The sequence below is a fragment of the Manacus vitellinus genome, unplaced genomic scaffold, assembly GCF_001715985.3.
Source record: "Manacus vitellinus isolate BGI_N305 unplaced genomic scaffold, ASM171598v3 scaffold_31_pilon, whole genome shotgun sequence".
NCBI classification, from domain to species: Eukaryota; Metazoa; Chordata; class Aves; order Passeriformes; family Pipridae; genus Manacus; species Manacus vitellinus.
The window spans coordinates 8,378,764-8,402,620 of NW_021940379.1; the positions used below are offsets into that span (position 1 = coordinate 8,378,764).

A 23,857-nucleotide genomic window follows, 5' to 3' on the forward strand; every position below is an offset into this window, starting at 1 on the left:
AAGGCTCCCAGACGCTTTGCCAGGTTTGCTTTTCTCCAAGGCTCCATCTCTTTTACTCCCCCTGAAGATGAGATCAGTGCTCAGGAGTGGAAGAGAGCAGTGTTTGACCTGCTCATGCAGCCCCTGGGGCCAGCCCACGTGCTGACTGCAGGGACTGTCCCCAGGAAAGGTGCCCCTGTTTGAGGGACACAATCACGTGCCAACGTGGCCAGAAAAAGGTATCTGCTGAGCTGTATAAATGCCAAAGTGAAATGAAGCCTAGAAAGGTGAAATGCACTTTTCCTGAAGGCAATCACAAGTCCCATACCCTTCTGAAGGGGAGTGGATGGAGGATATAATTGAGGTCTCGTGGAGGGAGCAGTTGCAATTCCTTGTGCCCTCCTGAAGGTGTGTTGCCCTTGTTTCCCCAGTGAGCTCTCCCATGCATTTACAGAAGTCCTGATTTTCAGAGGAATGGTTGTTGCAGCTGTATTCAAAATAATTAATTCAAAAGCAACAGGTGAGGAAAAGGAAGGTGGATTAATAATGCAGCAGTTGGCCTGTTCTGTCCCTTGGTGATTGCTATCCTTGTTCATGCTGGAAGGCAACCTTTTTTCCTGAAATAAAATTGGAGGTAACCATCCCAAAAATCCACCCAGAGGCTATAGATGGTAGAAGAGGCAGGAAGCTTTCCTAAAGCTGTGGTGTATTGAGCTGTGAAGTGATTGAACATTCTCAGGGGGGTTAGAGGCCAATAAACTGGGTGAGGCTGCAGGGACAGATCCCCACGGGCAGGAGGGTGGATGGTCTCAATGGGTGTCCTCAGTGTCTCTGATCTTGGCTAATGCTGAATGAGCTTATTATTTAAATGCTCGTAATGAGTTAGATAAACAGTGAAATAATTAACAAAGTAGGCACTTCAATGGTTATTGCATGGTTTAGAGCTGACTTTATTTAGATGAATGAGGTAGTTCATTCTGCCATTAGCTGTGCCCTAGCAAAAAGGATTTTTTTTCCCCTTTCTTTTTAATGATTAAACACCACAAACAGAAAATACACTGTGGGGTTTGCTGGAAGGACAGCACAATGGCCTGCTTCCTTTAGAGGAGATCATCAGAGACTCCAAGTGACTCACATGCAACTTTTGGAAATACTGTCTTGGTTTTTTCAAATGTCAAAAAATTCTCAGGGTCTTTGATACAGTAGAAGAGATCATCAAGTCATGAAATGTTGATATTTGAATCACTGTCTAATTAGATCATGTCTGTAGCACAGTATTCCAGGCACTGTTAGTGCTGTTAGAGCACATCTAGAAGTCTGTCTACATTTTTGCCATTATCTGAACTGCTGTTTCTTTTCCCTCAACAAGTTTTTAGGCCCAAGTGATCAGTCAGGAGAGCTGCTTACACTGCAAAGCTCATGGTTCCTTCTTGTAACCCCTGGTCAGTTGTAGGACTTCAGACACCTCACACTTGGTGACTGGGTCCTACCCTAGGGATCTTTCATTTCTCACTGAACCCGGTAATCTCTTTATACATCGTGTGGCTTTTTTGGTTCTTACTCAGTACAGATAATTTAATAAGACTTGTAGGCTGTTTGCTTTACCTTTCATTCTTTTACACACACCATGAGTGGCCCACTGCCTCTTCCAGTGAAAAAGAGCAGCAGTTGCCAGTGGTGTGTAGACCCCTGACCTCAGTTCTGCAGGTTTACTCTTTTCTCTGCTGCAGCACAGCATCCTGTCTGGGCCAGAGTCAGAACTGTGAGAAAATACAAGGGCAGTCCCAGGGGTGAGTGAGATTACTGCAAAAGCTGACCGAATTTCTGATGCTCTCAGGGATGTCACATAGGCAATCTTTCCCTTCTTTTCTTTTTTTTAAAGAACAGAGGGAGAAAGGCTTAGCACGTTGACTGTGACTGCACAGACCAGTGGATGCTCTGTGTGTGCTCCACGTCTGGCTTGGTTTTCTTTTTAGAGGTGTTTGCAGAGAGACAAAAAGCAGCTGTCCTGTGAAGCCTGCCTTGGGAGAACACTATTAGTAAATCCCTGGCTGTGAACTGTTCTTCAGAAATGTTAAATCAGAGCAATCAAGGTAATTCTGTTCCTGCTGTCTGGGGGATGTGTGTGGCCTTCCCTTCCCAGAACATCCACCCTTTGGGACTTTGGCACTTCCCTGGTCATCCAGCTATTTTTTGCTAAGGCTGTTACCTCCCACCATTCCCAGAACATCTCAAAGATCTGGAAGGGTAACTGGGTGGGGAAAACACTTCTAATTTGTCATAGTGGATTCCTCCCATCAGGAGGCAAATTTCAGGCAGGAATCAAAGTATTTAGGCACATTCCATAAAGATGTTGGAATTTATTTTTTTCTTTACACTTTGATGTTTTGTGTGTTCTGTGTGTGAAATTTTCTGGTACATTCTCCTGAATTCCTATTGCAAACCTTTATGCTGAGGGGAAAATGCTGTGAATTTGGACAAAGACAGCTGTGTTGGGATAGCTGTGCTGGCCTCCGTTGTCTATTCCAGTGCAAACTTCATACATTACAGTTGTCCTTGCATGTATTTTGTTGTTATTAAGAGTGGCTTCTCTCCAGAGTAATTGTGCTGCTTTACCAGTGGTGTAATTTGATTTCCAAAGAGCCCTGTTTGTCCTTCAGGACGGTGTTTGCCTCAGGAGTTACACCGAGAAGCTGTAGCTGTACCTCTCCAACAGTCAGCCTCCAGGTAATGTACAGCTACAAAAGGCATCAAGGACTGATCTGACAACCTGTTCTGGGAAAGTAAAACTTGAAGTCAGAAACTTTCTGAGAGCTTTTGGTATATTTATATCTTGCAAGAAATCTCTAGCGCTTCTTGTCTGGGGAGATCTTTATGGGAAGTTCCTTTTAACTGTCTTGAAAGCCTTAGTAATATTTTCCTTTTCAGGAGCAGAGAGGCTGATGGGTGAGGTAAATCTGAATCAGATGGCTTGGTTCCACTGGCTGCACGGTCGTGGATTTATAGATCAATTAAAATGTAGCTGTGTGGTGTTGCCTGTTTACCAGCCCCTGGCTGGTACCTTCCCCCCCCCTTTTGTGATGCTTTTGTGTTGTGGCAGTTGAGATGCACGAGCTGCTCGAGCTGCTCTGCAATACCTTGAGAGCAAGAGCTGTCTGGGAGGGTCTGAGCTGCTGCTTAATGAAGTGAGAGTGTGCTGCTTCTGCTGCTGGTTGCCTCTTGGACTGTGTTTAGCCATTCCCCAGAGCTGCACTGCAGACATGAAAGAACAAATATGACATTTCTCAAAGAACTAATATGACATTTTTCAAAGAACCAGGCAGGAGTCACCATGGATCTCATTTTTCACCACCAACTGAATTGTCTCTGTGTGCAGAGCTCCCTTCAGTGTGGACCTCATGCAAGTCCTTCCTCACTCCTCGGTGTCTGTGCTCCAAATCACCTCTTTTCACCTAGGCTGATTCATATAAAAACCAGTTAAAATTATGTTTGCAAATTAGTCCACTGGATAAGAGTCCACTCATATAACAGAAGGCAAGGTTTGATCTGGCATGCACTGTGTATACTTGAAATATTTGTCCTAATCTATGGAGTTTTGATAAAACCTTTGACTCCCCAGCTGTTGTGCTGAGACTGAAAAATACTGCAAAGTTTTAGTATCTCTAGCTGGATTTTACATGATATTCCTTTTCTTTTTTTCTTCAAAGCAAGCAATGAAGAAACAGAGGAAAGCCCAAGAGTTGTCTAGAGTTGATTTGCTTGGAAATGAATCATTGATGTCTTCCAGGTGGACAGCAAATGTGTTAGGAAGTCTTTATCTGCATGCAGAGCAGTGAACCAAAACCAAGTGAAGTGCTTGGAAAAGATCCCCTCAAGCTGAATCCTTGAACAGCAAAGAGGTGCCTCCAGGACCAGCTCAGTCTGTGCTCAGGGGGTTACTGAGGTGGTGCTGGTGTGGGGTTGTGGGTACTGTGGTTACAGCTCCTCCAGATCCTTTGTGGAGCTTTGTGCTGTGTCAGAGTGGCTGGAGACTGAACATTCATCATTATTTCCTGTTGTGTGCTCTTTACTAGCATCTGGAGGAGAATTATCTCCTCCTAAATGAAATGTCAGAGGACTTAATCACTGCATGGGGCAGATATTCTGAATCAAAGAGGAGCATCTCATAGCTTTGAGAGAGGTTTGCCATCTCTGGGAAAGATGAAGTGCTGCACCTGAGCCATGTTGCAAATCTTTCAGAAACAACTCTCCCAGATGGGAGGAGTCCTCCCACCTTTTCATTTGCAGCATTCCTAACCCTGCTGCATTGGGCACTAATGTTTGACATGGATCACTTCAAAAGTCTTGCTTGTCATACACCCAGTATAAAATGAAAATATGGTCACCGGGCAGGTAGCATAGACCCTGCTGACTCTTGTGCAGGCAGCTTTAACTTTTGATCCAGTTATTATGTACTTATAAAGAATTTATTATTAGCAAGGCCTCTGATTTAGGAATGTGATTTTAAGCCTCTCTGCAGCCTCTTCTGCTTCTTACCAGCAAGACCTGGCAGTGTCTTCCTTTATAGGAAGCTGTTTTGAACATGTTACAACCACACCTGTGTATATTGATAAATGCTTCTTTCTGTGGCATGCTTTAACCATTTCCTCAGCAGAATGGACTCTTTGAAGTGGTACAGCTAGGCTGTCTTCAGCTTCATTTTCTTGAGATTTTATGCTCAAGGAGCTCCAGCCTGTGCTAACATGTGTTTACAGGAGGGTGGCTGTAGGACTGCTCTCCCCCTTTTACTACAGCCTGAGTACAGGTTGTATGGTGTTCAGTAATGGCATTATTGCTGCACCCAAGACTTGTCTGATGCTGTGAGAGCAGTTTGTCTGAATGATGGTCAAACATCATTCGGGTCCTTGGGCCCGTTCAGTTTGCAGTGGGCAGTGTGGTGGTGTACTGCTGGTACAGTAGTAAAATCTTGGAACACAGTATTTTAGTTTAGCTGGGACACTGCTTTCCTGCTGTAGATGTTGACTTCACTTTCTGACAGGGAGCTGTGGTGTTCAGACTGTTTTGAAAGGGAGCTGGGGTGTTCAGACTGTTCCTGTCAGGGAGCTGGGGTGTTCAGACTGTCTCTGGAGGGAACTGTGGTGTTCAAACTGTTTCTGGAGGGAGCTGGGGTGGCAGCACCGCCCATGCCAGGGATGCCACTCTGCAGTCTGAGTTCACTTCTGGTGTGGTAGTTATAGGTGTCGGTGTTCAGGGTTCTGAAGGGGACTAAGTGGGTGTTGTGTACATGAGGGAATGTTGGAATTGGAGACCTGGACTAAATAAACACCAGAGGTCTTTGAATCTGCTAGAGAGGTGCCATGGTGGGTGCTCGTCCTCCTGCAGTCTGACAGAGGGGTTTGCTGGTCTCTGCACTGTGTGGGGCATCCAGGGGGTTTGGGAGAGGTGGCATTGCAGTGGAGGAGGAACATCTGGGTGAGTAAACTCTCTCAGGATGAGGTTGCACAACCTGTGCTGGTGCATGTTCAGAAGAGGGTGGTTGTAGCACTGCTCTCCCTCCTTTGCTGCTGCAGCCTGAGCGTAGACGAGAGGCTGGTGCAGGATGTCTGCTGTGCCAGGAGGGACTGGAGTTGTGGTCCCTGCCAGCTGACACGGCCATGTGATGAGTGAAGTCTCTCAGTGGGACTGATAACATTAGAAAAATGATGTCACTGTACAGACTTGTGCCAGATGTAGTGAGAATCCAAAAGTACATCTCTCAATGAAAGGGAGTGGGAGAGGATGTGGTGGATGTAAAGGTCACTTTGGTTGTGGTGGTGCCAGCTACGAGGAACACATTGGTGTAAGGAGTGTGAGTGTGTGAGAGGAACACCAGGGTTCCTGTGTCAGGGGCCAGTGGATGAGTTGATGGCCTCAGAGCAGCACCTTCCTGCTGTGTTTCTGCTGTATGCCACTCTTGGGTCTGAAGTAAGGGCATGTGTTGGCTTTCTTTAAGTGATTATAGGTTGGAGATTTTGGATGCTTTCTCCATTACTTCTACATAGATGGACACACTTTGAATTCAATAAAAAGGAAAACATAGATTAGGTTTTTTTAATTGACTGAAGTGTTCTGATGAACCTCCTGGGTAGTCACCACACCTGACACTTCTCAGTAATAATGACAGGGCTGCACAGCAGAGCATATGGGAAACCAATTAATTCAGTAGATATTAATTAATAAACACATTTCCTCTGGGGAGAACCTTTTAGCACATGGGCTGTGGGGCCCAGGCTCGCGTGCATGCACGGATGGATAGGGAATGTGCCTTCCTGGATTGTCACTTGTTATTCCTCCCCGGGCTGGGGGCTGCCTGCTGCAGGCTGCTGCTGCCAGGCTTTTGGGAGAGCAGAGTGCAGCTGATGCTTGAGCTGCCTCTCAGCCCCCAGTGTCCTCACACATAAGTGATGTCAGCACAGGGTGCTTTGCAGTGCCCTGGGGGTGCTGGGCCAGCCTGGCCAGCTCGGGCAGTCTGGGCTCTTTGTTCTGAGCACACCTGACCCGTGTGTGCATCGCAGTGATCAGCTCTGGGTATGGCTGCTGGATGGACTGAAGCAGATTTGTTTGTACACATGCACAGCAGAGCTGCTGTGGAACGGGCAGTGCCTTGTCAGAGCCTTCCTTGGCGTGGAACAGCTGGAATTGCATCTGGATGTGGCCCTGCACTGACTGAACACTGCAGGCTGAACAGTTAACAGACACTGCAGGGCCATTCAGCTGAATTAAAAGCCTCCATTTAACTTCCCTTCTTTTAGAAACAAGTCCACTGGTCTGTCATCAGGTCCATGTAGCTCCAGGAGAAGGAACAGTGAGCTCATGCTCCTGGTGTAGTGTGGGCACTGATGGTGAACATCTTAACATCCCTCCTCCTGCTCCTGACAATGAATTAGTTTTCTTGGGAAATTTATTAGAAACAAGATCCAGATGGTTTACAAAAAGCTTTTTGGCTGCTGACCATTTGAACCTGACTGCTGAAACTGCAAAATGCTGCTTATTGCTACAAGCAGTGATTTTCAGTGCTCTTTTCCTGTGCTGTGGTGTTGCTGCAGGTGTGAAGGTTGTGTTCTTGAAGCAGTTCACTCAGTGATTTGTTCTGAAGTAGTTGTTTTCACTGTGTAAAATTCCATTAGACTAGTTATATGGATTTGTATTGATATTTTCTTTTCTTCCTGCTGACTATAAAGACAGAAACCTACTATTGGAATGCAAATCCCTGTGATGGAAAACCACCTTCATTGCAAGATATGGCAGTGCTTCAGAATTGGCAGCCTGCTGAGATGTGATCTTACTGGTAGAGGACTGGACCAGAAATGCTTATTAGTCTCCCTTCATGGTTTCTCAGGTTCTTATCATTACATGAGGTACTCTCCATTTAAAAATGGTCTTTATTTCTTGTGGTATGTGTGCAAATGGGAAAAAGAGGTGAAATTTCTTCATGAAAGTCTGCAAAGAATACAGAGGCTTATCTGATAAGCTCACTTCCTCTTAGAGAAGTTATGGGTATGAAATGCATTTATGATGACAAAACAGTTTTATCAGTTATCATTTATCAAATGTCTTTAAAAAGCAGTAACATTTCTAAAGTATTTGAAATTTAAATATCCTACTTGAACTTCATGGAAGAAATAGTGAAGTGCCTCCTGAGTGCTTGTATTTATATATCACCTATCAAAATGTTACCAGTCTTTTTCAGACACAAGTGTAACCTTCCCTACTTAGTACTTCCAGCCTGGATCCTTAGCAGGGGAAAATATTAATCCCTGATGAGTGTGACTGCAGTGCTGGGTGAAGTCAGCAGAAACCTTTCTGCCCAGTGAGCTGGCGGGGCATGTTTGTAAGCCAGCAAACTGCAGTGCTTTGCAAAATACTCCAGCTCCAGAAGCACAGTGAGTTCTGTCTCCCAGGTTCACAAAGCTGGGATTAGGAGTAGCTGTAACGTCTGCTGCTCAGGGTATAGAGAGCACATTGGCTGGGCTATTTTCTGGGTTTCCAAACACATTTCAGATGTCCTGAGAGCCTGTTATAATGTGTTTGGTGGCTTTTGTTAAGCAAATGATACGGTTATCCTTAGGTTTCATTTCATTTCCCAAATGGAGCTGTACTCACTTTAAACTTCTTGGCAAAAATAGTTGTGGGTTTTTTTTTTTCTTATGATCAGAGTTGCTGATGATTTCTTACTCAGGGGCCGATTCAGTTTGTGTGTGTGTGAACTGATAAATGGTGGGACGCTGTAAATGCTGATGTGTTTGGTCACTGTTGACATGGATAATTGAATTAAGTGTAGAATCAGGCTAGTTTTTGCCTGTGGGGTGCAAAGTGTTCATGGTGTTTGACACAATTTGCTGTTCAGGATGGATATCTTTGTCTTCCACCCCGATAGCTGGATGGTTACATTTGCTCTTCCTGACGTGCTGTCATCCCTTGTAAGCAAGATTTATTAATTTGGCTCCATCTTTGTGTGTGTTGTTCTTGTGCTTCCCTGGTATCCGTGGCTCGGGGCAATGCTCCTCCTCCCATCCTGAGCCCTCTGCCAGAGCCAGGAGCTGTCCTGCCAAGGGGCTGGCACAGGAGCTGCTGGGCTGGGAGGTGGGTTGGGATACATCTGCAGTTGTGCTCCCTTTCCCTTTCTGTTCTTCCCTCAATTAATTGCATGCTGCTGTGGAGCAGTTGGGGCACACTCAGTCCATCCTGAATGTGTGCAGAAGCATCCCCAAGTCACACACAAGGCATTGTACTGTTGCCTGAGAGTGTTCACTTGTGTAAAATCAAATCCTGGGCTCGTGTTCAGGTTTCGTGTATTTTATAACCTCTTCCCTGTCAGTACAAGATACACATCTAATGAGAGCAACAAAAACACAGTCTAGGCAAACCACATGAAAAGCCAAAGAATGACACTGTGGTGTTTGGAAAGCTTTAATAAAGAATCTTAATATACTGCTGTGTGTGGAGGGAGCTCCTATTCATCAGAAGACTTTTACGGTGAAATAAAGCAGTGTTAACAGGATGGAGTTACAGACTGAAATATTTCTCTCCTCCTTCCCTTTTCCTGCCACTTTTTTTTCTTGTGAAAGCCACTGATTTGGCTTCCACATGACACTTCCTTGTCTAATTTATGGGTTCTGTCTCTTCTCATTTTTTTCTGTCTTGATGTGCTTTATTGTTTTGGTTTTGCCCTCCCTGGAAAGACTCATATTTTGTGATGCTTTTCTCCTCTGCTCATCTTTTTCTAGTGTTTTTCTGTCTCTAGCATTACTCTTGCAACTTTTTGCCAGACTTACCCTCTTCCATGCACATGTTTTGTCTGTTGGTACCTGTTGTACTCCTTGATTTAGCAAACTGAGCTGTCCAATGTTATGGATTTCTGTCAGACATCTTTATTTGTTAATAATATAATTATAAATGATGGGTTAGTCCAGATGAGCAAACCTGACTTGTATGTTCAGCAGCACCTTTGTGGACGTGTTTTTGTGCTGCTGGGGACTCTGGGAAGGGATTAAAAAGCACAGGGTGAGTCCTGGAGGCAGGAACAGTGGTTTTGGCAGGGTGTTCATCACAGGTGGTGGACTCACTGCTGCTGAATTTGTACTGATCGAGTCTGTCCTACTGTTAAAGAAAAGGTGGGTGGGATGACTGTTTATCTTTCGATTCTTTGTGAAGAATTGGAAGAAAAGACAACTTCATTTGAACTGTGGGAAAGACAGCTTTATGTGTGGATGATACAAGGACTGCAGTGCTCTACGGAGAACTTTGCTCCTCTGATGCCCTTGGGGGAGTTTCACTGTGAGAACCGGTTCATTTCTGCCAGAATTTTAGTAGCAGAGGTGGCTCAGAGGAAAGCAGTTCCTTTATATAAAGGAGAGAAGGGGAGAGAGGGTCCTTGGGTGCCGTGTATTCTGCCAGAACAGGTGAAAATGGCACCTCCTGCACGATCCTGAGTTCCAAAGGGAGTCACCCAGGAGGCTGCTTTACCTGCCAGCGAGGTGCTCGGTGCTGCCAGCCTGCAGGGGGGATTTAGGCACTCGGAGGGTTCTGGCCACTGTGTGAGCAAGCTGGCTGGGAGTTTACTAACACACCACATCCTGTTTGTAGCCTCAGCTTGGCAAAGCTCCTCTGGAAAAATTAAAGATTCTCTTTGCTGTCATAAAACCAGAACAAGGAGTGGGAGGGAAACGCAGCTGTCCCGTCCCTGGGTTCAAACAGCAGTCCTGCAGCTTGTGTTGCCAACTGCAGGGAAGTACAGCACTCAGAGCATGAGTGTAGTTTTCTGACTGATGCTCGTTAATAGCAAGTCTTTCATTTCATCCCTTATGATCTCTTGGTTTTATCTGTGTGTGTTTAATTGAGAAATGGCTCTCTCAAAAGCCCTCTGAGAACCTGTTTAGAAGTGATTTGGATTGCTGACTCCAGGGCTGTGTCTTGTCTTAGTCTTTATCATGTTTGAATTCCATTGTGAAGTGCCAAACAAAAGCATATCAGAAATAATAATAAAAAAGATACTGTGTAAATAATCGAGTGGTTGGCAAATGTGATGGGGTTTTACAATTCAAGTACTTCAGTCCAGAAGTGCTGACTGTATACATGGTGCCAGCAGGAGAGAGGGGTCACAGAAAGGTGCCTGTTTCCAGCAAGTCTGTGGAATACTTAGCCAGAGCTGATGGCAAATGGGAAAAGCCAGACACGTTTAACTGAGAAGTTGAGAGCTGTTTTACTTTGCTAGTGAAGATATTTACCTCTGGGCAAGTGACTTCCACCTTGGCATAAATGACTTTTTCCTGTGTGAGGTTGGTGCCCCTGCAGTAAGAGCAGGCCTTGCTGAACTGTCCCTGCTGAGCATTCTTATTATACCTGAATGGGCCCAGGGGGTTCCCACTAATGTCCTGGGTGAGGGTGCCTGGACAGATGGTGCTCATCTCTTTTGTTTCCCCTTCAGTCACTGGTTCCTGCTGTCCCACAGCTGTTCCAGCTGCACTGGCACTGCAGGTTTTGGGAGCTGTGGAGAGCAAAGGCTGAGAGGGTTGGTCCTTGGTGATGGTGGTGTCTCAGCTGACACAGTGCTCTGGTTTGCTGAAGGTCCTGCTGGCCAGCTGAGAGGGGGATTCCCCACTGCTCACTGGTGGGAGGAGAGGGAACTCCCTCAGCCAGAACCAGTTCTGAGCAGGGATCCCTCCTTAGCCCCTCCCCAGGCTAACAGAAGTCTCTCTATTGCACTGAAGTGCAGTTTGCTGAGGATGAGCTGTGGGGATGGGTAATTCCTTCAGGAGCTTTAAATAAATTGTTCTTAGCCTGAAAACTCCTCGGAGTCAAGCAGGAGGAGTTGTGTGCATGCACATGAGCACCTTTCCATTATCAGGTTTATGATTAAATAGAATCATGTTTCTTAAACAGGTCCAACATGGTAAGCAGCAAAATTTTACTGTCTTGGTTTTTTTGTTGCACTGCTCACCCTTGCTGTCTGAAAATTAAAACAAAATGTGTGTGTCAGCCTTCATCACTGATATCAGGCTGGTTAAACCTTTCTCTCTGAGGCTGAAGGGTTCTCCATCAACTTTCCATTATACCTTTAGGCACTTGAACTGTAATCACATGGCCCCTTGACCTTCTTTTGAGGTTAATAGCTCGGACTTCAGGGCTGGATGCGAGACCTCTCTGATCCCTTTCTCTGGCTGTTCTGTTAGCTGTGCTCTGAGCCCACTGCAGTGCATCTGCATCCTTGCACAGCTCTGGATGAGAGGGCTGAACAGGTTCTTACTCAGCATTTTCCCTAATATCCAAGTTCTTGCTTTCATCCTTTTTTTTTCCCCCTACTGTTCATTGCTAGTTTATCACTGGCTTTGCAAGTCTGCCTGCTGTCTTTGCAGTCTGTGTGAGTGCTGGCCATGTACAAGTGGGGTTATAAGGTCAGTGTTAGGACATAAACAGAAAACATGTGCAGTGAATGGAGCACTGGACAAAAAGGCATCAGGGAGCTCTCCTGGGGAGTTGGAATAGCACAGTAACTGCATTGCACTGGGGAAAATTGGCTTTCTGCTGGAATCTCTCCCATTTGGAAGGTTTACAGCAGTCAGAGAGGCCTTTGGCTCTGTTGAGTTGTGGTTTTTGGTGTTCAGTGGACTCGCAGGCAGCCCCAGAGCTCCCGCCCGGGGCCATTCCCACTGTCCCTGTTTTCTCTGGAGTTGTGGAGCGATGGGAGCCAGGCACTGTTGGAGGCATTCACACGTCCTGCTGTGTTTGGGGCAGGTGTGGGAAGGGGTGAGATGCAGAGGGAAGAAGCAGTGTGTGGTTTAAGGCAGGTAATCTCCCGGGGAGCTGTCTGGACTGACACAGTCCTGCTGCCTTGCTGCCAAGCAAACCTGCTTTGGGGCTTGATAGTGGGAGACACTGGCAAGCACATTCCTTGTGGGATGGATTTATTGTCAATCACTTTGTATTCCCTAGAATGAGAAATAATTTATTTTAAGGAGCGGCTTTCTTGTAATGCAGGCTTATAAAATCATCAGTGATCTGTTTGTTCTGTCTTCCTCAGGATTATAAAAGCTTGCTTTGTTTGCTTTTGTGGCAGTGTGTTTTGCCACAGGAAGCCTTTTGGTTGTGCTGTTCAGATCTACCAGCAGGATTGTGGGTGGGTGAGGAGATTAGTTGAATTTAACACTGATCTGATATGGCTCCTAGGACACTCACATAATGCTCCAGCCTGGGTTGTAATTCAAGGAATGCAGAGCTGGTTTACATCTGCCTTGAAGTTAAGAGCAATTCTCTAAGGTAGTTTTGTAGCAGTGCAAGTAGGCGTGGGTGTGTTAACTGCTGGGCCTTGGCAGACTTTGCTTTAGTGGGGTAATGATGTGTGAAGGTGGCTGGGGTAGAGTCTGGGACACACAGCCTGCATGGAGAGACCTGCTGCTGTCACCTGCCAAACTGATGGTTGTTTTCTTTGTTTTAGATGAAGGACCTAGCTTGTACTTCTGACTCCCCTGTGCATGTAAGTTTGTGGACTTGATCTCTAGTAATATGTCCATCAGTTTAATTTATGACCCAAACTCTGTGGGGCCTAGAAGAAATGAAATCTGAATGCCTGTCTTGCAGAAAGGAATGTAAAATTAGTCATCCCACACCACCCTTAATGCCAGCTAGAGGCAGCAGGTGGGGATGAAGGAAAAAACTTGCTGGAAAATTATAATCCATGATGTAACCTCATCCCACGAAAAATCTCCCTAATTTAACCTTGGTTAGTTCATTGGAATGGCTCCAGAGAGGAAGCAAGTCAGATCTGTTCTGGGTTTGGTCAAAGATTAGGTGAGCAGATTCGACTGTGTTTGGTTTTGAGAGGTAGTTTGGCAAATTGCAGTGAACTGTCTGTACAGGTCTTGGTGAGGGACAGTCATTTCCTGCTCCTTTAGGATGGCTTCCTGGTGGGCAGGCTGTCCACAGCAGCAGCAGCCGTGCTGGTGACATTAAGAGGAGAGCTGGGCCTACTGTGTGTGCTAGGGGCTCTTTATTTTTTTTCTTTTGGCATGTACCATTTTCATCTTAAAAATAATGACTTATATGATTTATGCTTCTATTTTACTACTTGATCTTGCTGAACTACTGGGGGGAAAAGGGCTTGTGCTTAAGGGACTGAGCGATGCGTTGTCATCCACTCGTCCTGTTTTGTGTTCTACCACAGACTTCTTACATCGGGTCTCTGAGCCCTGGATTCATCCTCCAGCTTTAATGCTTTCTTGATACCATTTCCCTGCATAATCAGTGGCAAGAGCTGGATGTGTCCAAGGAGGTGATTTAGTTTGTGAAAGGTCTGAACTGTTCTCTGAGGCTTCTGTTCTTGTTTTTGGCTGAAGAGGAAGAATTCAGTTATCTGCATTTAGACACCTCGCTAAGCTGCCTACAGTTGGGTGCTGTGAATTCAAACCTATTACTCATCCATTTCCCCTCCTAGAAGTTTTCTGTCCTCACTCTTCCCTCCTAGGATGTGCTGAGGTGAGCAGACAGCTCTGTCACATTGCAGCAGTGTTGCCTCCTTGCAGTACAGAAGCTACCGGTGATGGTTTTGTTCTGAAAATCAGTGGGCATGTGTGATTTCCTGAGCATTACCTTGATGTAGTAGGACTGGTGGAAGTTTTAAGTATATATGATCACATCTGTTGAGGTTGACTGAGATGTAATGTCTTGACATCTATGGTTAACACCCAGTCAGTCTGAAAAGCAGGGCAAGGCAGTGCAGAGCCCTGAGAGGCACCTTGTCAAAGTGACAAATTGCCCTTTCTGATTCAAAGGACCGGCTTGCATGGCAGAGCTAAGCAGCTACTGGAGAAAGGGGAGGAGAGCATGGGAAAAATACCCTACTTGTTTAGGCCTTCCCCTGTATTTTTTGTTGTTTGTAGCTTTGAGTTGAAGCTCTTTGTTTTCTCTCGTCTGAAAAAACAGCAGGTTGAGAGGAGCAAAGCTCCTGGGATTCTGCCTCTCCCACTTCTCATTCTTATAAACTGTTTACAGTCTCCCTCAGTTTTCTAGCTTTGTATGGAAAAGTTCAGTGGGTCAGCTTTCCCTTTAGCTTCATCCATCATTCCAGTCAATTAGAAATAGTTGAGGGCCAATTGCCCGGTCTTCCATTAACTGAGACACTTCAGATTGTTTAAAATAGCATAAAAGGCCTCTTTGTTGGCTGCTGGGCAGGCCCTGTGGGTTTGCCCGTTGATGGGCAGCTCCCGCGTGGCTGAACAGACCCCAGTGTGTCCTGCCACGCTGGAGGGGTGAATATTCCTGCTCCAGGCCTTGTCTGGGTTTGATTCCTTCTCCTTCACCTCCGCCTCTTGCTTTCCCTGAAAGGTGTGATGCCTTCAGAGGGTGAATTACCATGCCTGCTTCCAAAAGAAGCTGCTCTTTGTGGCTTTTCAAAACTTCTGTAGTTGAGGGTTTTTTCCAGTTGCTGAAATGTTCCTTTTAACCTTGGTGCTTTAAAAGCTCTTGGCATTATTTGTTCCTTGCTTGTCGTGTGTGTTTCTAAAGGACAAAGGAAGTGTGTAAGTGTTCAGGAAACAGTTGGTGCATTGTGGTGTGGGGCTGAGTTCATTCTGGTACCCCATGCCAGGACAGCCTTCTTTCATTTGGGGCTGGCATTTCTCAGCTGTTCTGAACTGACCAGCCTGAGGGCAGAGTTTGTGTGAGAGCTCTGACAGAGCTTGAAGCTTCTCGTAGGTTCATGTGTTTGGGTTCACATTGAAGTGAGCTGAATCTGTTGTATACATACATATATGTTTATTTATATATATAAAAAACACATTTTATTTCACATGAGGAAACAGAAAAGTAAGTTTACTAAATGGAGATCAGCTTATCTGCAGCAAAGTGGATATTTATGTATTCCCATCTTTAAATCATTGTCTGACTTGCAAACTCTCCTTCCAGCACTCTGTGCTGCCTCAGTTCCAGTCCAGGCTGGTCCCTGTGCTCTTTGTTGCTCCAGAGCCATTGTGCCTGGATGTGCCATCCTTTGATCCTGGCTGGGGGCTCTGTGTCCCAGCAGTGCCAGGGCTGCAATCCAATCTAACCAGCATGTGCCCATCTCTGAGCCCGTCCCACCCGAGGGGCAACCGTGCAGGAGACTGTCCTGCTCTTGGGGCTGTGGTGAAAGAAAGGGGCTCTGACAAGGCAGGAGGATGTGACAGTAATCAGACTTGAGTCTTCAGCTGCTGAGGAGTTGGATCTTTTACTGAAAAAAATCTACCACAAATAGACCAAGTTCAACAAACTGCAGCAGTGATTTTCTTCCTCTCTGGTGTCCTAGTCTGATGAAGATCTCAGGATAGACTTTTTTCAACTGCTGTGTTTCTGCAGACTTGTCTTTTTTGTCTTCCTTTCTCCTCCACGTGCCTTCAGCAAATAACAGCTTGAGGATATGGTGAGCTGGAAGTGCAGAGCTGAATTGGAAAGAGACCAGTGGGGCAGAACATCAACCGAGACTTGGCTCCGACAAAACCAACGTTTGCTTGCTTTACACTTGGAAATAATCTCATGCTTTGCAAAGATTGAAGCTCTAATAAGTAGTTTAAACAAAGAGTAGTAGAGGAGAGAGAATCCACATTTAATTCAATTAGCATTGTTGTCCAATGCCATTAATTATGCCCAGACTTGCAATGTGTTTCACAGGAGCTGATACACTTGAGCTTTGTCTGTACTGGGGTTGGCTGAGGACAAGTTATGTCCACTGATGTAGAATTCAGCCTTTGTGCTTTGCAAAAACCTTCAGATTGGGAATCTGACAGTAGCCTGAAGTAAGGAGTGGCCAAAATAGCCTGCCCTGCAATCTTATGAACAAAGGGGATCTCGGGGAGAATGACGATTCGATGTACATGTACATGTTTTCAGTGTTCTTGAAGAGGGACTGCTTTAGTGGAAGTAATAATCTCCTGCAATTTTATATTATTTCCAGACTGTTTAAAATTGTTCCATAGGCAGAGAATAAAGAATTTTGTTTACTGTCTCAAGGTAGGATGTCTGATCCTCCTGAGGGAGGTTATTCTTTTATTAAAACAGATATAAAATAGCTACTTTGGTGGAAATATAACTCTAGGAATTGAAATGGTGATGATTACAGAAGCTGTAGTATTCTAATGCAAAATAAGCCCTAGGAGATATGTACCCTAAATGGTGAATCACCGTTCTTTAACAAAACAAGAATTACTGTTATTTTATGATTCTTGCTTATTTTACAAGGTCTTTAGCTGTTTCATCTGCACTTAACTTTTACGGGCTGGGGATAAATTGATTGTTGCTTTGTGTTTTAAATAGCATGTCTTTTTTAAAAGAGGAGATGCACACTGGAGATGCAAGAACAGATCAACAGGATAGGATTTGGTCTCAAAAAGGCAAAAGCAGAGAGAGAAGTCAAGACTGCTGACACTGTGTGCAATAACTGCTTTGGAATCTGTTCTCGTAATTTGGTGGTATTTTGTAATCTTGGAAGAAGCCAAAGATTATTATTTGAAAAGGACTTAGTGGGTAATGCTCAGCAATCTGCAGGGGGGGATATCCCATTGAAATATGTGTGTTTATTGCAGGAGAACCCTTGCATCCGTTTTAGGGGGTCTGTGGGGTCCCTGAGGGCACTGCAGGCCTCACTGCCCTCACCAGCTGCACATGGGGCTTGTTCCCAGGGACCTGGCAGCTCTGGTGTTTGAGCTGAGCCCTCAGCCCACGCCTGGGCTGTACTGGAGGAGCAGTGGGGGGGGTGTGCTGGAGGAGGACTGGTGTGCCTGGCAGTGGCCATGGACCCCACCAGCTCAGAGCCCACAGCGACCTCAGGCCTGCCTGTCTGTCCCTGCCCCTCATCCTGACCCTGCTTTGCTGCCCAGGCTGCCCTCGAGCCTCCCCATCACTGTGACACTGCCCCTGGGCTGGGCCTGGCTGCCAGCTCAGCTCTGTCCTGCTCCCTTGGGTGCTGGGGGTTGGGGCACCAGCCAGCGAGGCCCTGCCCAGCCATCCCCAGGATCCCTTACCCTCAGGAGCAGACCATCCCCAGGATCCCTTAGTGCCACAGCCCTCAGGATCCCGAGGATCCCTTAGTGCCACAGCCCTCAGGATCCCGAGGATCCCTTAGTGCCACAGCCCTCAGGATCCCTTAGTGCCACAGCCCTCAGGATCCCCTAGTGCCACAGCCCTCAGGATCCCTTAGTGCCCCAGCCCTCAGGATCCCCAGGATCCCTTAGTACCACAGCCCTCAGGATCCCTTAGTGCCACAGCCCTCAGGAGCTGCTGGCCCTTGGTGTTCCTGGGACACGAGCTGTGGAGTTCAGCAGTAGGAGCAGGACCACGGGGCCTCTCTGGCATGAGGAATTGTCTGTCTGCTTCTGCTTCGAAAGCCCCCAGCAAGGTACAGGCATGAGGGTGTTTTTCTGAACTGGAATTACCTCCCTGTGGCAGGCAGGGAACCACTGGTAGCATTATTTGTTGGGGGTGTTGTGTTCCAGCCTTACCCAGCAACTTGTGTTTTGCTGTGGATAATTAGGCTGACCTGCCAAAGTGTGGAATTTGAAATGCTGAGGTGTATTTAGTGAAAAAAACCCATCCTAAATACTGCCTTAGAAGCTGAGCACAGAGGAAGGTAGTTGAAAGGGGTAATGTGTCCCAGTTTCTGCAGTTTGTGTTGACCTAAAATCCTTAATGATGGAGTCTAAAAACAGATAACAAAATCTTTGCATCTTTTCTACATTAATGTAGCTTGTGACAATTCCACGTTAGCGATGTAGAGAAAGTACTGGGTTAGGAGATCAAAGCACCATCTCCTGAAGCTAATTCAGGGAGTAAGCTGGATGATGGCTGTCCTCTTCCCTCACTGCATTCCTTCGTGGCTCACACAGAAAGAGGGAACACGCAGGAGATGCAGTCTGGCTACTTCTCTGTGCTAGGAGAGATCTACCTTGAACTTGGCAAGCTTTTAGGCTTTCTCATGCTTAGGACAGTCTCTTGCTAGCAATGGTTTTCTCTTGTAGGAATGCAGATCTGTACCATATCTCCCTCATTCTTCGTTTTAGAAGCAACCAGAGGATAAAAACCAGTGCAGTGCTCATTTGAAGTCAATATGCTCTAGTTTGCAATTTGCTCATGTGTAAGTGCCCAGCTTTTAAGGTTTCCTTTGCCCACAGGCAGTCTGAATATAAAGACAGACTATTTTTATTTTCTTTAATAAAGTATTGCAAAGGTTCAAAGAGCAAAATATTTCTTTCCACCTTCCATTTCCTACAGTTTATTGTCAGAAAACAGACTTTGCCTCTGAAAAGTCTTAAGGAAGAGCTGTGGCACCTCAAGTGCAACTGGAAACGAAGCTGGTGGATGAGATGTGTGAATGTACCTGTGTGAGAGGAGTGGGAAGGGCCCACCTTGGAGCAGTTCTGGCATTCCATGAGAGTTCTACAGGGACAGGGTGTAATGGAAAAACCCTCTCTCCATGTGACTGGTTTGTTTCTTTGTTCTTGGCAAGGCTGGGTTGTGTGAAGGTGAATGGAAGTTCTGGTCTCTGCTCTGTTGCAGTATTGTGTAAACTGCTCTCTTTAGAGGAAAGCTTCACTGTGGGGTGGGGAAAAGGGAGCTGCAGTCAAAATACAGTACCTTCTAGAAAAACCTGGAGAGTAATGTATTTATCCCTGGAGCTAGTTCCCTTCTGAAGCTCTGGGCAGAAGACACCATGTGACATCTGAACCCTACCACAAAGGATCCAACACGTATCATAACTTATTTACTGTTAAAGATTAAATATTGCAGACTGGAAGGAGTGATTTTCTTTAGGACTTCAGAAGCCTTATTCTCGTTGATTGATTCTGTTCCCTGAGTTACTCTGTGGTTTCAATAGAAATGGAAGCAGTGCCTGCTTATATCACCTCTGGTGATCCGTTCATTACCTTGGAAGGCTGTCCAGGTTGCATTTTGACTGAGATGATTGCTGGAGGCTCCTTGTCATGGTCTTGGTTAATATTATTGCTTACCTGAAAATGAAAGCTGCTTCCTTACTGAAGTCCAGGTTCCAGAAGGTCAAAATACAGCTGTAAATGAAGGAAAACTGAACAGGCATATCTCAGCTTGTTTAAAAGGAAATTATATATCATGGAAGAAATAAATGTGGAGCTTAATGAGACCTCAGTGCCCAGTTTCTGCTCAACAGCACAAGGTCATTGGGGGCCTGCCCAAAACATGGCCCAGCAGAAGGGTCAGTCTGAAGATGGTAGCTCAGATGATGAAATGCAATTTTTCTAAGTAAAATGGTACGAAATACTGTATAGTTCCCTGGTGAGGAAGCTGCTCACATGTGGAGAATATTTAAACCTTTATGTAATTAGGCTCAGCTCATGCATGGCAACAGTTTCATCCCAACCATTTTATTTTCCTGTGATGTGAAGTAGTATACTGGATTTGTCCATAGTGTTCTCTTTGGGGAGGGTGTGTTCACTTGGCAGTTCAGAGCTCCGTGTCATTATGTTTTGGTTTTAAAAAAAATCTATATAAAAAGGTATTTGTGTGTGTATGTGTGTATATATATAGTCCTTAATAAAGGATGTTCTTTGAGTGCCTTTTTGACAGGATGTGCCAAGAGAAGCCCAGCTTTGGCTTTAAGGCCTGTGTAGCCAGATCCCTTCAGGGTTCTACTGAAATGAACAGTCTGTCATTTTGTTTTACATGGCTGAGGATTCATAATGCTGGGGAAAAGTCTGACTTCTCAGTGTGTAAGCTGGTTCTTTATTGGCCTCTTGCTGTGGAGCTTCTGAAATGTGTTCATCTTCCAAAGGGAGCTTCTGTGATTTCTGTGCTGGAGCACACAACTGCATGAGGAGAAGGTTCAGATGTTGGTGCTGTCGAGCAGCAGAGTGTTCTCTCTGGGCAGCAGCCCTGCAAGAACCTGCCTTTGATCTGCTTGCTTTCTGTTTAGTTTTTGTTATGTTGTCTATCTGTTATAAATTTTAAATAAGCTTATAACCAGTTAGCCCTTATGGACTTAGCAAAGATGTGGGAAGGGAAGCATTTCACGGAATTCAGCTGTTAATCTCCAGCCATCCATTTCTTTTTGGGAAGGGTGTCCATTTAATTGTAGGTGTTGATGTTTTTTAGCCTTCTCTAGTCTGCAACTGAGTGTACTTTTTTATCAAATGGAAAAGAAACTTTTAATGGTGTGTAAAATTAACTGCTCTGAAAGCAGAACTGAATGAATGTTTTTACAAAGATTCCACTGCTCCTATGCTGGGCATCGAAGAGAAGGCTTAAAGAGTGTTTAAGTGTAAGGCAGTGGTCTGTTGCCTGTAAATATGCAGTATTTGATAGATGCTTCTCATGATTTCTGTTTGCTGCACTGAACCCAGTCATACCAGCATAGTTGCAGAATGCTTCCCTGGGACAGTAAATACTCCTTTCTCTGAATCTGTACTTGCAAGTTTTTGGGTAAAATGTGTTTTTTCAGTTGAGGAATCTGAAATAAGAAGAATAGTTACACCATGACAGTAGAAGTGAAAATTTCAATATTTTTTTTTTACCTGCTTCTTTAGGAACAAAGCCCCAGTAACCAGACCTCGATAGCAATGATGCAAGAGCCTCAAGAAATGGTGGAAGAGACAGTTACTGTGGAGGAGGACCCAGGCACTCCCACCTCCCACGTGTCTATTGTCACTTCAGAGGATGGAACCACAAGGAGAACAGAAACCAAGGTGAGGGGTTAATAAGCAGGGTGGAAAATGGCAGAATGCCACCTAATCAAGAGACAGAAATAGCAGGGAGCAGCCTGAGTGATGACAGTCATGCTGTGGTGATCCTCAGGGATTTCAAGGTGGTGTTTGCCAGCACAGCTGAGTTCGGGGCTTTCTCGGTTCCCCCTCTGTGTCCAGCTCACTCCTTATCAGCTCTGCTGATACAGCTCTCATGGAGCTGTGAACTGAGAGGAGAAGTTATCCAGGTTAACCGAACAAAAACACTAGAACCCCTTCTCAGGCTGTTTATTCTTTTAAGATTCACTTTATTTTACTGAAGCAGCTCACAGCATTCCCTGCAAACACACACAGTGATGGGAGAATGAGATGGTTTGGTAGGGCTTGGCTGAGGAAAATGTGCTTGGAAATGTGTCTTAGGTTAGTGATGATCTATAATATCAGTATGTGACTGTGCATTTGTCCTTTAGAGCAAGAAACAGCCTGTGTAAATAACACCATAGCATTTAAATTCCATACCAGTTTTGTGTCAGGTACCTTCTGTTTTCCCATCTTCCCACAGAAAACGACAGTGGCAGCTTCAAAACAGGCATTGTATCTGCATATGGGAAAGGAAAATGGGAAAAACAGCAACCCTGGAGCTCCTGTTCCATCTCAAAGAGCGAGACTTCCTCCTGTTCCTGCAGGTCACTGAGGCACTGCCGGGTGTCCAGGACAGGGGGAGGCTGCACAGCCCCCCTACTCTGCATTTGTGGTGCTTCCAATAGTGCCACTGACTCCAACTGATGTACTGCCCAGAGCTGTTCCCCAGTAATTCATTGCTAAAAAGACCACCCAAAAAAAAAGAATGTAGAAATGCAGTTGTTGAGCAGAGTGATTGTGAAATGTCCGAACACAGGCAGGGTGGCTCAGCCCTGGCTGCCAGAAGGGGGGCTGAGGCTCTGCTGTGGGCTGGTTGTTGCCTCTGAAATGCCTTTGTTTTGACTCTTCCTTGCTGTGATAAAATGGCACAGGTTTAACAGCTCTTAGATATGAATCTGAGGTCAGATTTTGTAATTTTTTTCCATCACACTGGTCTTCAACTTGCGTTTTGTTTTGGTAGGGACTGTGGAGATGAAAACTGTTGTCACTGGGGCATAGTAGCATCAGTTAATTGTCCTGTAGTTAATTGGCATCAACACTGTCATTTCTAATAGATACCATCATAGTGCTTTCATAGGTCATACTATTATGTGAGAACATTACAGAGAAAATGAAGTGTTCTGGTAGCTCTGTGCAGTGGTGAAATTCTGACTGCTCAGATGAGGGTGGTGAAGAAAAACCCCTCCCTGGGATGGGAGCTGCAAACACATGGCCACTGGGCATCTACAGTAGGATCTTTGTTGAGGCCAAAAACTGCAGTTCTGTGTCTCTGCCTGTTCCCCCATGGATTTAAAAAAAACTTTAAAAAAAACCCCAAAAGCTAAAAATAATTTAAAAAAATACCTACAAACCAAACAAAAAAACCCCACCCACATGAATCTTGCCTTGCTTTTAGTGTGCAGGTGGAACTTGCCCTTGTAAAGGAGCAACATGTCTTATGGTGGGAATTGTCCCATCTCTTCTGCAGTAATATCCAGTCTGGCACTTAATAAGGGCAGTGTGTAAAGTTGAGGTGGTCACAGTCTGTTAAGGGAGATTAGGAGGGGTTGGCTTGTGCTCAACTTTTCTTTTTATTTTGAATGATAACCTTTCTGTGCTCTACATTGCTGTGCTTGCTCTAGGCTTTTTTAAGGAAGGGTTTAGAACCTGTTTTTATTTATCTGTAACTAGAAGGCTCTCCTGGACAGTGTCAGTCACAGTCTGCAGCATATCTGTCTTGCAAGGAAAGTGGCAGCATGAGACAATTCCTCTGTCAGAGTAAATAACACAGGTCATATTTTTTTTTAAGAGCCAAAAAGACCAGAGATGTTTTCCAAATGTGTTCTTTCTTTGCTGGATAGTTTAAGTGGGGATTAGTCAACCCAATGCCATTTAGGATGTGTTTTTGGATTCTTCAAAAGGAAACTGTCACTTAATTTTGCTAAATTGTGTGAATCTCCAGCTTGCTGGAGAGTGATGCCTCTGAAATTCTTCCTCCTGAAATGCTGAGCGTGAAAGCTCCTGTGTGCTGCTGTTCTTTATTCCCTGCTCCTTCCCCCGTTGTTACAAACCCATCATTTATAGAGGTTATTCTTTTCAATAGTGTATTAAGTAAACAACCTTAATCTGGAGGCATTGACAGTTTTGCTGTGCTTTTCCCCACATCTTTGGAGATGCCTGCAGCAGTGAAGCAGGAAGAAGGCGTAATAGAATTTAATATTTGACATATTTTAAATAGGGAACATCTGCCTTTTCAAAATGAGGTACTTGTGAGTAATTTTCCCCTACCTGTTATTCTCATAGTATTATACTAAGTCCCTACGTAACATTCACTGCACAAAAGATGTAGCAGATAATACTTCATTTCAACTTTATAATATCTCTGGAAGCCAAATACCTATCAAGCTAAAGCAGTGAAAGTCACCTTGGGGAGAGACAAGCCCTTCTTGCTGCTGGCTGGAGCACTGCCAGGAGTTAAAGGGAGCCTGTTGTAAGTGGCTCAAGAGAACTCAGTGAAGCAAATTAGACATGTGTGTGCTTGT

The 23,857-nt window shown here is 45.2% G+C and overlaps 1 protein-coding gene across 11 annotated transcripts in view; it reads left to right on the forward strand.

Moving 5' to 3' along the window:
- ARVCF (ARVCF delta catenin family member) overlaps window positions 1-23,857 on the forward strand; it is a 165,067-nt gene that overhangs the window by 57,749 nt on the left and 83,461 nt on the right. For 7 of the 11 annotated variants that reach the window (XM_029961102.1, XM_029961094.1, XM_029961099.1 and 4 more), the window contains exon 2: window positions 21,039-21,197. In XM_029961102.1, the coding sequence (XP_029816962.1) occupies window positions 21,072-21,197 (126 nt within the window). In that variant the 5' untranslated portion in view covers window positions 21,039-21,071. Of the gene's footprint in view, window positions 1-3,686; window positions 3,767-3,821; window positions 3,879-12,952; window positions 12,992-21,038; window positions 21,198-23,857 lie in introns of those variants that run through there. The other 4 variants (XM_029961093.1, XM_029961101.1, XM_029961103.1 and 1 more) reach the window with 3 other exon arrangements.